The sequence below is a fragment of the Anguilla rostrata genome, chromosome 15 (genome assembly GCF_018555375.3).
Source record: "Anguilla rostrata isolate EN2019 chromosome 15, ASM1855537v3, whole genome shotgun sequence".
Taxonomy (NCBI): domain Eukaryota; kingdom Metazoa; phylum Chordata; class Actinopteri; order Anguilliformes; family Anguillidae; genus Anguilla; species Anguilla rostrata.
Window position 1 is genome coordinate 13412663 of NC_057947.1, and position 14864 is coordinate 13427526.

General features: G+C 41.9%; 1 protein-coding gene across 2 annotated transcripts; it reads left to right on the top strand.

The window, feature by feature from the left end:
• The first annotated feature begins 1240 nt into the window (after positions 1-1240).
• Positions 1241-13510, top strand: LOC135240349 (integral membrane protein 2B-like). 2 transcript variants are annotated; one of them, XM_064309716.1, is made up of 6 exons: positions 1241-1499; positions 9931-10062; positions 10279-10488; positions 10791-10901; positions 11817-11967; positions 12386-13510. In XM_064309716.1, the coding sequence occupies exons 1-6, from the start codon at positions 1413-1415 to the stop codon at positions 12472-12474; spliced, it is 780 nt and encodes a 259-aa protein (XP_064165786.1). In that variant the 5' UTR covers positions 1241-1412; the 3' UTR covers positions 12475-13510. The 2 variants fall into 2 exon arrangements, with proteins under 2 accessions (XP_064165786.1, XP_064165787.1); XM_064309717.1 differs by having other exon boundaries at positions 10282-10488.
• The last annotated feature ends 1354 nt before the right edge of the window (positions 13511-14864 follow it).

Below are 14864 nucleotides of genomic sequence, written 5' to 3' on the forward strand. Positions count from 1 at the left end.
TGTGATCAGGACCACAAACCAGACATGTACAAACAATTTAAAAACTGGACATGGCTAGAGGTAAGGTTACTTACAGGTCCAACAGAAAACAAGCCATCTCAGAGTCGCTTTTCATTCCCTTGGTGAACATTAGTTGACACCACCGAGGAAAAGCAATTCCAAGGTTACAGTAACTCTAGGTCTTGACTGAGCCCTGTTGCCTTTTTTTTCTTTTTTTTTTTTTTTGCTGTATCTGGGCCATAGCATTCTAAATAGGGCAAATTTGCTGTGCATTGCTTTCACATACACCTCTTACATGCTTAGTGTTTACAGGAGCAATAACAAATTTGTAATCTTGTGTAAGGCACGACAGCAGTGTCCCTCCCTGGAATTGGATACTGTACATGACTTTCACATCCAATGTCCAATAGTTCAACCATTCTGTCACCATGCCGCCAAACTGGGGCTGTCAGTGTGTGAAATACAAAAGCAGATGTTTGTTTGAGCGATGTCTGGCTGGCTGGTCAATGTCCAGCACGTTCACAAACAGAGCAAACATGGGACGGACATCTTTCAGTGTGACTGCTCAAAGGACCTACCACAAATTCTATGGACTCAACAGGAACTCATTACATTACATTACAGGCATTTAGCAGACACTCTTATCCAGAGCGACTTACACAACTTTTACATAGCATTTTACATTGTATCCATTTATTTACAGCTGGATATATACTGAAGCAATTTCGGTTAAGTACCTTGCTCAAGGGTACAACGGCAGTGTCCTATCCGGGAATCGAACCTGCAACCTTTCGGTTACAAGCCCAGTTCCTTACCCACTGTGAAAGTAGGCCTACTTTCTCCCTACCATTGAATGTTTTCTCTATATGTTATAAACTGTTACATCTAATAAGTTACATCTAATTTGATTTAGTTTCATAAATGAAACTGAGAAAGAAAGAAAGAACATTCTAAGAGAATTTTTTTTGCAGGGTGTTAACCAAGCTAATGCCCCCTTATGCTTAAAAGTATTTAATTGGCTGAGGCCTTTAGGACATATGAACAGGCAATTTAATCAATAAACCATAAAAACGAATTAATAAAATAAAGAAATACATGCTTATATTTATTTTGAAGTGTAATAAAAGATAGTCATGTAAGCTACCGATAAATTTAGGGAAAAAGTGGGAAAGCACGCCCCTGCTGGTGACGATTTTGACGCTGTGTACATTTTCAGTTTTGCTTGCGAGCAGCTATATTCATCTGCGTCACCGCTTGGCAACAGGAGTCTGTCAGGAGAAGGGAGAAGCTGCGGGACGAGAAATCCGAGGCTTCCTTGTTGGTCGTTACCTGTGAGAACAAAGAGTCCGCTTCAAACGTCTTTCAGTTAGTTTTACTTTTGTAACTAGGCAAAATACGCGCGCATTTTCACAATGGTGAAGGTTTCTTTTAATTCAGCTTTGGGACAGAAAGATGTGAAAAAGGAAGACAATAATGAGGCTCTCATTCCTGAATACAAGGTGAGTTGAGATTGGCGTGCTGAAGTGGGGTGCGAAAAATGAACATTAGCTGTTTAGATAACATTATCTTGCTGACGAATTACAATAGAAAAATAGTCCTTACTTTAACGTGGTAATTATTGTATATTGTTAACCAAAAATATTTCAGGAAAAGATTGTGTGTCTGTGTGGATAATTTTTTTACCCCGATTAACATCGAAAAAAAAGCGAGGCCGCTCAGGGGTGTAACTAGTCGGCTAAACAGCATTCGCCTTTATCTGCGGATTAGAAACTGAACACTGACTGAAATTATATTAGAGGAATTGGAAAGTGGCAGATGCACCGAAATTGGTTGACTTCGCCTTTACGATGGTTGTCAAAGTCGGACGAGTTTGCGGAGTGATTGTTTTGGACATTGGACACGTCGTTCACTAACACTGTCACTGGTTAGCTATCTTTACTAGATTATGCCATGAAGCCAACCAGCGAACGTTAGCTTGTAAAATGGCTGACTACGCAAAATGTATCTAGTTATACTCCCTGTAGCTGGCGCTAGTAAAATTGGCTAGCTTCATGGCACTGTTGCTGACTATACGCGGAAACAGATACGCGAGGTTTGCTAGGTAAATTGGTTGTCTAATTTACGTTTAGACTGTTAAAAAAAGAATTGGAGGAAGCTTGTCTTTAGTTGTCTTATGCTGTCCCGACTCCTGACTTGGCTTGTTGACAACCAGGAAATGTTTTGTTCCCTTTCCCCCCTCTTTTTTTCCCTGACAGGAATTTCTAGAGGGTAACGATAGAGTGTAAAGTTAATGTTATACTAGCTAGCTTCCCCCTCGCCATTATTATTATGACGGTTTTACAGGTAGCTAACGTTAGAATGCAACAGCTGGTTTTAGCCGGTTTATTGTGTCTGACGTTGTAAATAATAACGTAAAAAAACCAGATGCATGAAACAATCCAACTGTACCTTGGCTAATGTAAAGTTGCACGCTTAATTGTTGAGCGGCTAGCTAGATAAGGCTTTATTTTCTGGATTGACAAACATGCTTAAAAGTCCAAATCCTGTACCATTTGCGTGGGAAAAGATAAACCCGTTAGTATTTTATTTAAATTTAGGCATGCACCTTCATACTATCACTGTAAATATTCGCTGGCTCGCAATGTGGAGGCGTTACGTGGTGTGATTCCTGAAGTGAAATGGCTGCATGGAATGTTTTGATCTTTTGCTAATTAATCTGACGTGTCAGACGGTCCCTGGCGCTGAAATGTGTCCCATCTGTTTCCTAGTATCGGCTCGTCAGCTGCCTTAGAAAAACGCCGCATTTGAAAAGGAATTGAACATTGGCACGATGTCAGCTGCATTTCATTCAGTTCAGATATGACTCGATATCTGTGATCTGGCACTGTCTAACCTTTTTTTAGACTCTGAGTAGTCTCTTTAGGCTTGTCTACCTGTTGTCGAATGGATGTGTATACCGACAACACATGGTGCCGTTTTTATTCTTGTAGTGTAGTACATGTTTATTTACATGCAGTGTGTTGAGTTACCTGTCTTTCCACACTGTCGCTCGCATTCTCAAATATTCAATAAACATATTGAGGCACCATGAAGTCCCTTTCCTTTTCTCACCAAGTATCTATTTCAGTTTTGTTTCTGACTAGATGCGATCGCTTGTGATTCTATAGCCACAAACTGTGAAGGAAGTCTAGACTATTGTTTGAAAATAGAACTCGTCATAATTTTACTCTCCTGGGTTTTAAATTTGTTAAAAAAGACAGATTGTGCGCGAGTACAATTTTAAACTTTTAAAAACCAATTAATTTCTTTATTTTTAAACTTTTTTTATAAAAAAGTTTTTTTTTTGGTAAAATCTGTTTACATTAATTTTCCACCCCATGATCATAATGTACTCCGTGTGGGTTTATGAATTCTGGACTTAGTTAAATGGACTGACTGATTTATCTCTGCAAATGTAGTTGGAGGTCCTAAACACTGAGCTATGATTGGCAAAATGACACATTATTCTGACCATCATTTTCCTTAATCTGTTATAAAGGTGGAGGAAGTTTCCATTCTATTTCTGTCAAATAGGGAATTAACTTTAACACTAGTGGTCAAAATATCAGCAAAAAACGAAGTCACTAGTGTTTTGGAGACACAAATTAAGGTGTGCACAACACAAAGTTCTATGCATCTATTCGGTTTCTATGTACTACATAAATAATTCCACTTTTCAGTTAATTCTAGAGGTTAGCAGAACCTAAAGCTCATGGTCTGTACAGGTGAGAATATCTTTTGTTTGAGTGTAAAGGTGACATTCCAGTACGGTTAACATTGTCAGGTTCAGGTAAAGTCGGGTCATCATTTTTTGACAGCAGCTGCATTTTAAGCACTTTTTTGGTTCAGATTTATAATGCTGAAAAACTGAAGCAGGAGGGAGATGTATGCCCCTGTCAGGAAAATTATCAGGGGACCCAGTGATGTGCCAAGTTAAAAAAAATTTTTTTTTTAAACGTGCTGCACTCTATGAAAATGTTATGCAAAGACAGGCCCTGTACTCTTTGTTGTCTTATTTTGCTCATCATGGGATCCATGGCTGTGGTCAGGATGTGCAGGTCTGAGGAAGTAGGTGGGGTTTTTTTTTTTTGCACTAATTCAAACTGAAAATATTTGGACTTTTTTATTTAGAGAGTGCAAAACACAAGTTCAAATTCATGCCTACCAAGCTTCAGCATTTCCAAACCTCTTTCAAAACTAGGTTTTAAAATGCAGAAACTTGAAAAATGAAATGTTTGTGTACAAAATGAACTTTGTATAATACTAAAATTGTAATTTTTTGGTGACATTGTTAACACTGTTTTCAGTCTTGCTGACTGTGTAAAATGTCTCTTCCTGTTTTTGATGCTATTTCAGTTTTTGTTTCCGATCAGCCCAAGCATTTTCAATCTGCTTTGGAGTTGCCTGAAGTGTATTTTCTTGCTTTACACCAAAAATCATTTAGTGCCTCTGTATTGTCATCAGAAATTTTCGGGGACAATTAAAAACATGGACAAAAAATGAAAAAATATTATTCAAAAACTCCAGAAAGTGAATTGTCTCTTTAACCTGTTGCAAATAAGCTGCAGAAGAGAGTAGTAGACCAGTTTGAGGCCTTATACAGATGGTTTCTGAAGAGAGACATGCTGCCAAGTCTTTAATCTTTTTAGCCTTTGTTGGAAGAGGCTTAGAGCTGATTTTACCAAAGTATTTAATATTTCAAGCAATTAATTGAGTGGATGAAAAAAGATATTTCACCTCTTTTCCTGCAACTGGTGGACTTTAACTTTGGCAGTCTCACATGAGACAGCTTTAAGTTTGTTAAAGGTGAACTTTGTACTGCTGCTGCAAGTGCAGCAGATCTTCATGCAGCATTGCACAGGCATGCAGTAACTTGTTTCTATTATTAGGGGACTGACAGGCGGGGGTCCTTCAAGCTCAAACCCTATTTGAGATTACAAGCAAATGAATTGTGCTGAATGACCTTCTGTATTCGTTGCTTTCTTACAATATATAGTCAAAAGTTTGTATCCCATTTATTTTATTTAACATAACAAAAAAAAACCCCAGTCACAATTGTAAGCCTGATTCATCACTACAGCATCACCAGTCAGCTTGTAGGTACCCAGACATGCTCTCTCACACACATCTGCACCTGTAAAGTAGCCAGCACAGGCACACTCCCAGTCTAGCAGATGGGTCGCTAGTGTGTGATGGGTACCCTGCTGACCAAAACCCTCCTCCTGGTCACTACTGGTCTCCCAGCAACAGCTGACACTGCGATGGCGATGGTTCGGTTATGCAGTGTGAAGTGTCACCGTGGCAAGGAGTCATGGTTTAGCAGGATGAGCTGCCCAGGAGGCTGTCTCAGTGTGTTCTGTGTTCTTACTGCTTACTGCTGGGTTTAGGAGGCCAGGCCTCACCCTGATATGCTGTTATCACTGTATTACCCATGCTTGTACTCATTTTTTTATCTTCTAAAAAATATTCCAAATGCATAGCATTTACGGTTTCCACGCTAATACAGTTCTGCTTGTATATATTGTTAGAGTAAAATTGGACTCTGGCATTTCACAGTAATTTTAATGGTGTGGTTTCTTCATTGCTACCCTTTAGGGGGTGAGAATGGTAATGCAGATCTTGGCTGGTGTGGCAGTTGCTGCATTCAGATAGGCTGTAGGAAAGGCATACCAACTGCGGGTGTTAAACTGCTCTTCCCCATTTCATGTTCATGTTTCATGTTCGTGTTTTTTTGAATCATCAGACAACGGTCTCTCTTATGCTTAAAATAGCTGGGAACTATTGCTGTTTGACTCGGCGAATGAGAACAGTGCATTTCTAAAGCTGACTTTTGTATGAGTCAAACGAGCAAGAGCCCAGTGGCAGGGTCTCCATTGCTCGTTTTAACGTGTGCAAAAGCTGACACGTGTGCAAGTGCTGCTATCCTCTGTGGGCAGAGTTAATTTTCCCTAAAGAATTTGCCCTTGCTAAAGCACAGGATAAACAGATTTACACATGTAAATTAAATGAGCCAAACCCTGCTGCAGCAGCAGGCAGCCACCGGGTCTGTGTGTGTGCGCGTTTGGGGTGTAATACAACGTAACTCTTGAAAGACAGCATAATGGTCAAAGGGCAAACAGCCAGGGCTCTGTTTATATACAGCAGTTAATGAAACATGGAGACTGACAAGCAGCTGGTTAATGATATACAAGGTGGCTAATGAAACATGGAGATTGACAGGCTTCTGGTTTATGTACGAGGCGGCTAATGAAACAGAGACTGACAGGCAAGCACACACGGGCGACTGTGTATCCCGGGTAGAGCAAGGACATGAGTAACCTCAGCCGCCTCCACCTCCCCATCAGTCAGTCAGGAGGAGCGCAGCTGGTCTTTCACCCCCATCCTCATTTCCACCTTCCAAAAAAAATATGCCCCCACTGCTCGCAGCATGTGATATAAGAAACATTACCGTAACTTCATACCAATACAATAACTGTAGGCTTCTGCTGCAGCTGTGATATTGGGCGATACTCCCGTTAATGCAGGATTCTGCATGTCTAAAGCGGGTATAAAGAACCAAAATGCAGGGCAAAAAATACACTGCGTTCTATAACTGCAGCTATTGCGAGGTCCCTTTTTTTGGTGACCCAGACTTGAACCACATTGTTTGACATTTGTGTTGTTTTTTGATCACCATTTTTATGCAGCCATTGGTAAGATTGTGAGATTCTAAGAGAAAAGTGCTTAATTTGAACGAAAAGTCTAAAGCGAGATGGCACGCTCTAGCTAGCTTGCTCAAGATGAGTGAATTAAAACAGAAATTGCTCCTAGGATTTTAAAAATATTATTAGAGTGTGTGGCAAAATTTGTTTTGAGAACGGCAAAAAATTATTGCATCTCATTTCATCCGGCTAATCCCGCTATTTCTTCCCACTTCTGTGTCATCATAAAATTATGAATGACATATATTTCTGTAATTGAGTTGGCATATTATGGCAAAAGTGGTTATTTTAATTAGAAGGCAAGTGAACTGGTGTAAAACAGATTTTGAAATGTCCTGTGTTCCAAAGACGGAGCATTTCATAGGCTAGCGCGACCACTGTTGGGATAGCACGTATACCATGTAGGGTTATGGGATTGTAGGGCCCACTTGCAGACAACAAAGGGTTCTGCCTTTTTCAGGGTTTTCCACAGTTTGGGGTCGCTTACATCTGTTCTAAGTAATGAAATGGATTTGAGTTCCTTCCCTTAATGGACCGAATGGAAAGTGAAATCTGCCCAACCCTGTTACTCAGCCACCCCACGAGAAGGGCGGGCATGGAAACGCACCCAAGTCCCCCGCATCAGGTGGCTAATTTGCCATTTCCTGCCTGACGGGTCATGTGTGGGTAGCTGCTGCTGTAATAGTTCACTCAGAATCCTGACCGTCTCATAAGGTTTGATCCCTTTGGAAGTCTCTGGTAGATACGTTTGGCAATGTAAGCTTCTTATTAGGCTGTTTTTGAGCAGCAAGAGGCTGTGCTTTGGGGAGGGAGTGCTTTGAAGTCCACTCCTAAAAAGGTTTGGCCTTTGACAAGGCTGTCATAGGGGACTTTGGCAAGGAATTCAATTGGTGTGGTTCAGTGTATTTTTTGGGATGAGATGGAGGATCAGATTTTACAGGACAAGGATGGTAATGGTCGAGGGGGAGCGTGGGGTATTGGTTTGGGAGCTGGGTTTGTAACTCATCATTTGCAAGTTCAACGTCCAAAATTATCCGTAGTAAAAATATCCAACTGTACAGGTTGGGTAAGTGTTGCATAAGGGCATCTGATAAAGTAAATGACCATGTAAGATGAGTATGATCAGTGAGGGCTTCATGGGCTGTGGGGCAGGAGGAGGTGTGAGGGAGGAGTCGTATTACAGTTCTGGTGCACTTCAGCTGATGAGGTGTGTGGCCGTGTTTAGCTGAAGGGTTGTCCCAACCTCCTCCTCACCCTTTACCCACACTGAGAGGATGTAAATAGAGCATTCCGATTGGCTGCCCGTTCACGTGGGCATGTTGAGAGGCCATTTCACGCACAGCAGAGCTCTGAGGTTTTCAGATGGCTCAACTGTGGGGTATTAGCCCTTAATCGCAGGGATATGGTTGCGCTGGAAGGCTTCAGCTGTGCCACCAGCAGCCATCTTCGCCTGAACACAGCGAGATTAACGGGCTGGGGCAGGAGCAACCTTTACCTCGCTGTGGGAAAACCCACCTTTCCATTTTGGTATTATGTCCCCAAGTAATAAATATTATGATAATATCAATGGATTGCCTTTATATAGGGCCTTTCATCCCAATATCTCAATGTATTTTACTGTGAAGGGCAGAAGAAATTCACTTCAATCCCCACAAACGTGTAGCACCCACCTGGGAGAGGCGCGGCGGCCATTTTACGCTCCATGCGATGCAAAAGATAAGTGCAGAAAGCCTGTGAGCTGCTCTCGCGTTCTCAGAGGGCCGTTTCCCGCAGGCGCCAGCGCTGGAAGCCGCCTCGCTCCTCCCCGCGCTGACACACCTGGCAGGGTAACGGCGTGGGCGGGGCCTGCCGCACCTGGCTGATGTAACGCAGACAGGGGAGCGGCTGATGTAAGGGCCTCCCTGAGCCTGAGGGGAGCGGAGAAACAGAAACAAAGCACTGTGGAATAAGAGTCTCCACGGAAACTCACCAACTATGACTTCAGACTGTAGCAGTCAGTCACCTGACACTACATCTCATTTTATTGGGGAAATGTGTATTAGGAACAGGGTGATCTCTGTGAAATTTATAAGCTCTTTGCTTTGTAATGGAAAAAGATGGTGACAATGAAGTATTCAGTCGTGGACTGCCTTTGTGTGTGTGTGCATGGGTGTGTGTTTTTCAAAAGTCAACATTATCTTCTGATCAATAAACATGACCAAAGTTCCTATACATTGTTCAACTCCCTTCAGTGCACTACAGGTCTACTAGATACTGCACAACCTGTTTGATGGGTTGAAATAAAAGAATTTAGCAAAAGGGTATTGCCATAAATCATAAAAGGTATAGTTAATCTATGAATGTTTTTTTTTTCTTGGAAATCTTAATTTTTTTAAGCATTGAATTCTGAAACTGCTCATCCGTAGTGCTGAGATGTAGTTCCTTTTTTGTCTGTAACATTGCCCCTGAGAATTGTGAGTAGTCAGACAGCCCTTCATTTTTTTACTTTCTGTTTCTCTCACTCTCTCTTTCTCTTTCTGAAAAATGTCTTGCACTTGTTTTTGTTTCTTGTTTCATGCATACTCCGTCCATACACATCGTTTTTGCTTCCTGATCCAAAGTGCACATAACTTTGCACGTAAGGGAAGTTTTGTAGTAAAGGGCATTAAGCCAGTATAAATTTCTGAAGATAGTGGTGACATTGCACTTTAGTATTTCCTCAGGGGTTACTGTATAACTAACTCCCTCCCCCACCCAATATATAGTGTGGTTGCTGATGGTTAGCCAAAAGGGAAGCTGATTGAGGAAGTGTTATTTTGCAGCACTCAGGCCTGCAGAAGTTGTGTTTAAAAAAGGAACTGCAGCAGAGCAGTGGGGCTCACATCCTCAACACACAGACCTATCTGAGGCTGCTCTGAAGCCCGGTTTGAGGCTGCTCTTGAGCTTGGTCTGAGGCTGCTCTGAAACCCGGTCTGAGGCTGCTCTGAAGCTCAGTTTGAGACTGCTCTGGAGCCACTTGGGCTTCCATATGTTTCTATTCCAGCTTTGCACTGAGGCACTCTGTGAATGGAATGCACTTTTTATTGATAAACTTTGTTCCAATGCTATGTGTAGGTGTAGTATTGTGCAAGTTCATTATTCTGCATAGTACTGAATCTGCCATATTTCATAATGTGACACGTTGTGTGTGTGTGTGTGTGTGTGTGAGTAGGACCCGGAGGATGACATGCGAGTTCGGCAGCAGTCTAAGGCCTGGTGCTGGTGCATGTGCCTGGGCCTGGCACTCATGCTGTCTGGCGTAGTTGTGGGAGGAGCCTACCTGTACAGGTACTACGTGTTGCAGGTGAGGCAGTATCATAATTATGTGATATTGCAGTTTGAATTATCAAGTCAAATGTGCTCTGAGTTAAACAGTATACATTTTAAGAAAAACAATCTCCCTTGGTTTTCTGATTTTTACATGTCTAGTAAGATTCTGTTCAGGGAGAGAAGCATGCACCTCTGTGGGTGGAGCTTAGTGTGGTGGGGGGCAGGGCTAACCTCGCAATGTCATTTCCAGGAGGGTCAGGTGTTTGTGTGCGGGGTGGACTACATGGAGGAGAACTTCATGGTGCCAGAGGAGGAGGTGGACGTGGACCTGCCCTCTCCGGTCCGGAGGATCCAGGAGAGGTTCCGCGTTTTGGAGGGTGACGGGGTCGCGGTCATCAACGTCCCTGTCCCGGAGTTCGCTGACAGTGACCCCGCTGACATCGTCCACGACTTTCCCAGGGTTAGATTCCGCCCCTCCCCACCATGTGTATACACCTCATTGGCTCCTTCATACATGGTGTATCTCTGCAGAAGCACATTAATGCACTGAGTCAAAGGCCTTCCCACTGAAAGCAAACCGTAAAATGCAGAGGGTGATTCTTGCGTCTAAAGTTCTGCATTTCAGCATCATAGAGCCATATAGAAATGCAATATACAAGGCTTAAATGTCTTTGAGTGCTGCATTTGCTTCACATCAGCTAGTGGACTAGCATTGAGGTTTCCAAAGCTAAGCATACTGCTGTTGCTATGCGTCTTCTCCAGAAACTGACGGCATACCTGGACCTCAGCCTGAACAAATGCTACGTCATCCCCCTCAACACCTCCGTCGTCATGCCCCCCAAGGACTTACTGGAGCTGTTGGTCAACATCAAGGTTTGGCAACATTTATCTCTTTACTGCAGTTATTCCCCAGGCTTTTAGCACTGAAACACCTTCATTATTCTTTTTAGTCCGTGGAGTTGAGCACATCAAACAAGCAACTCAACATCAAGGTTACCATCCCCTAGAGCTCTAAGCAGGGTTTTAAATATCACTCAATGCATAGCAGAGTGTGCAACTTTAGGGGCTAGGGTTGCTGACAACAGTTGACAGCAAAGGGCAACAAGGTGAAATGCAGGGCTGCTACTACTGGCGGTGGGCAACTGGGAAACAGGCAGCTGTTTCACAAAAAAAAAAGTCCTTAAAGGCAATGTTCTCCTTATCTCACAAGCCAGGCATGGAAAATGGTACATTTACATCAGCCATTTCAAAACAGACTTAAAATGTAATTTGGAGACATCTGGCATACAGAAACTGTGGATTTGTTGCTAGCCTTAGCTCTGTTCACATACAATGGGGTAGCTAGCTAGCTAGCAGAAATTTCTTAACGTAGCCCAAGCCAACAGTCTAAGAATTTGAAAATGTCAACTTGGGTACAGATGATGTTTGTTGATGTAGGGCTGTGTGACAACAAGTGCAGCCTATGTGATAAGTTCACTCTTCTAGGAGATGATTATATTTTTCCCGTTTCACAGCAGCCATGTTCTCCAGAAATTTCAGCAAAGCAGTGTCACATGACCCAGTGTCATGATTGCGATGAGGATTGGGGGATTACGAAAGTTACCCACTAGGGGCTGCCGCTGATCAAATGTTTTTGGGTAAAAGCAAGTTGCCGACCCATAAATGTTAATCAATACAGGACATGAAGAGGGCTTAAAAGCTGTTCTTGACACGTCATGTGTAGGAAGTGTATGTTACTGCTTTAGTGTAAGTGTGTGCTTGTGTGCATGTGTCTGCGTGTTTCCTCAGGCTGGGACGTACCTGCCACAGTCCTACCTGATCCATGAGCAGATGGTCGTGACAGAGCGGATAGACGATGTGGACCAGCTGGGATACTTCATCTACAACCTCTGCCGTGGCAAGGACACATACAGACTGGAGCGCAAAGACACCATACTGGGTGAGTTAAACTCGCGCGCGTGCACACACACACCTCTTCAGACTACACACACACACACACACACACACACCCCTCTTCAGACTACACACACACACACACACACACACACACCCCTCTTCAGACTACACACACACACACCTCTTCAGACTACACACACACCCCTCTTCAGGCTGCACACACACACACACACACATACCCATACACCTAATACATGGCTGTTTCCTACATGACTCTCTTCTTCCACACACCCGTCTTGCAAAAGAATTTCAAAACTACCCGAGTTGCCCTCTTTAGAACCCACTAACAAAAGACATCATTTGGCACAATAGAATACTGTACTGTACTTATGCACATGTTTAAATATGGCCACTGAGCTGGAGTTTAAAGCATTGCATTCTCTCCTCCACGCCCACCACAGGCATGCAGAAACGCGAGGCCCTCAAATGCAGCAGGATCCGCCACTTTGAGAACAAGTTTGTGGTGGAGACCACCATCTGCGAGCCATAGAGCATCTCCCCGGCTCACAGTCCACCACTTTCTGTTCACAAGGTCAAGTGTGGACATTTAAAACATATTTTTAATTAAATTTTGTTTTCTAAAAGTGTTTTCTTTTGAATGTGCTGAATGTTAATGATTGTTCTTGTTTTTTTAATGTACTACAGGTAGCTTGTGTGGGGGGTAGTCTATTCATCTATAAGCAATATAATGCATCAGAAGACTACTGAAGTATTGTCACTTAAGTGTTTTTTGATATGCATTCATAAGGACAATACTCCTCAGGAGAGAAAGAGGGGCCTGGTGGCCCTCTGTGTCTGTTTATAGGGAGTTGCCTATATTCTTCTTGCTCTTTCCAGAACCTAACTGCTAGTTTGATTAAAAAGTCAACTTTTAAGGAAACCAGGTGAAATAAATTCTATATATTAAGATTATTTAAATGAACAGCAGCCAGTGGCAGACAGCTCAGAAAAATGACTGTAGCTGAGTAATTAATCGACTGGAATATTCATGTATAATCTGTATTTGTATTTTGACAATGCACATAAATTAAAAATGTTACACGTGATATGAAATTTCAGTTTTCTAAAATAAAACCTGGCTATATGGCTGGATTAGTCCAGGGTGTGTCTTTAGTTTTTTATATATCAATTGTCTGCTGTATCTAATAAAATAGACTGCCGAAATATTTTCCTAACAAAGATTGACCATCTTGAAATAATAATGTATATGATTAATTTTCTTAATATGTGTAGCGTAATGAAAGAAAAACTAAGAAAGCATTATTCCACCTTTGACACTTTTTTATAGTACAAAGAAGAAATTGATTCATTCACTAATACTTTGGGTAAAAATGTTTAGAAGTAGGATTATGTTTCTTGTAATAAAAACTTTGAAATTTAAAATACAATTTTCCTTTAAGAATCTTTTCATTAAAAATGATTTCTGTGATTTTTTAAATATCACAGATCCCTGTTATGTACTAATTTGTGCTGTACAATAACACCTGTGAAAATGACCAATTCTGCAATAAATCCTCTGTAGGTCATTCGTTCCTTATTCTTTTCCAAGTTATTTCTCAGAAACATTCAAACCGTTTTTTTTTATATTGGTCTTTTATATTGGCATTGTTCTCATGTCAGCGGCAGGTCTGGATAAAATATTTAACCATACAATGCAGCTTAAAGGAAAAGGTTTCCACAGTCATACACAGAAAAACCAAGTACCAGGTTTGTCAAGACTATATGATTATTCATATATATATATATATATATATATATAAATTTTTTAAAATATACATATACAGTATATATATATGCATTTCATCTTTTGCAGTGTTTTGCCTCTGGGTGTGAAATCCAAGAAGGGATCGCCCTACATACAGATACTGTTATAGGATGATCAGGGACCCTTTGAAGTAGAAATCTCTCTGATTAGTAGTTTGAAATGGCCCCGCAGTTGCCAAGGGACATTTGGAGGGCACTTGGAAAATGCTTGATCTTTGAAGTGAAAAGCCAGGGGGGTCTTTGACTGTTTGGCTCTGTGTTTTGCATTAGTCACCTGGCCCAGTTCCCATGTGCGAGAGAGAGAGAGACAGAGGGAGAGACATTTAAATCATATCCCTTATAAACAAGCTAATCTGCACAAGACACAAATAACCCCCTTCACACTGACCACCCCCCCACACACACGCACACTCACAGCCAACACACATCTGCAGAGAAACGTATAGAGACAGAGGGAGAGAGATGGTGACTGTGTGTGCATCCTTTCCTGTTTGTCAAGGTGAACACATCCAACGTGATAACCAGGGTAGTTCAGCTCGGCCTGCTGTTGGAGACGTTACTGACGAGAAAGGGCACAGGCATGCAGAGCTCACAGTGCTGCAGTCTGCATGGATTATTACACGTGTTTCATAGGTCTGATCCCACATACCTGGATAATACTTTACAGTTAAACAAGCAAGGCCAACTGACTGTTACATATATTTAACAAGATTAAAAGGATTGGGTTATTGGTTGGCATATTTAGCCGAAGCCACTAGCGTGTGCAGTTTTCCATTGTTACTCAGTAAATAACTGACTAAATAAAGTAGCTGATTACACAGTTCACTCAGCTCACCTGGTTTATTGGGTCTGAAATTGATTTTAAGGATATTTACAAACCCTGTGTTTTTTCAGGGGCAAAGGTGATTAGCATCAAAGTTATTTACCATCTTATGCGCTGGTAAATTCCATGTTCTGGAATGGAATTATGATTGTGCTAGTCCAGGCTGGACACCAGTGCACATGTACGATGGACTGGTTGCCTTGTTCACTCCATTCGCACAACAGGGCACCTCTGACACTCTTGACCTGCTCTGCTTCAACTGAACCCAAGATCATACAGATGTGAGTGACAGG

What these genes read in the sequence shown, in the direction of transcription:
- LOC135240349 (XM_064309716.1), top strand. Translation starts at nt 1,413, where the DNA reads ATGGTGAAGGTTTCTTTTAATTCAGCTTTGGGACAGAAAGATGTGAAA. An exon ending in ACAGGTACTACGTGTTGCAG is followed by an intron (nt 10,063 to 10,278) that starts GTGAGGCAGTAT and finishes TGTCATTTCCAG; the next exon opens with GAGGGTCAGGTGTTTGTGTG. An exon ending in GCGCAAAGACACCATACTGG is followed by an intron (nt 11,968 to 12,385) that starts GTGAGTTAAACT and finishes CGCCCACCACAG; the next exon opens with GCATGCAGAAACGCGAGGCC.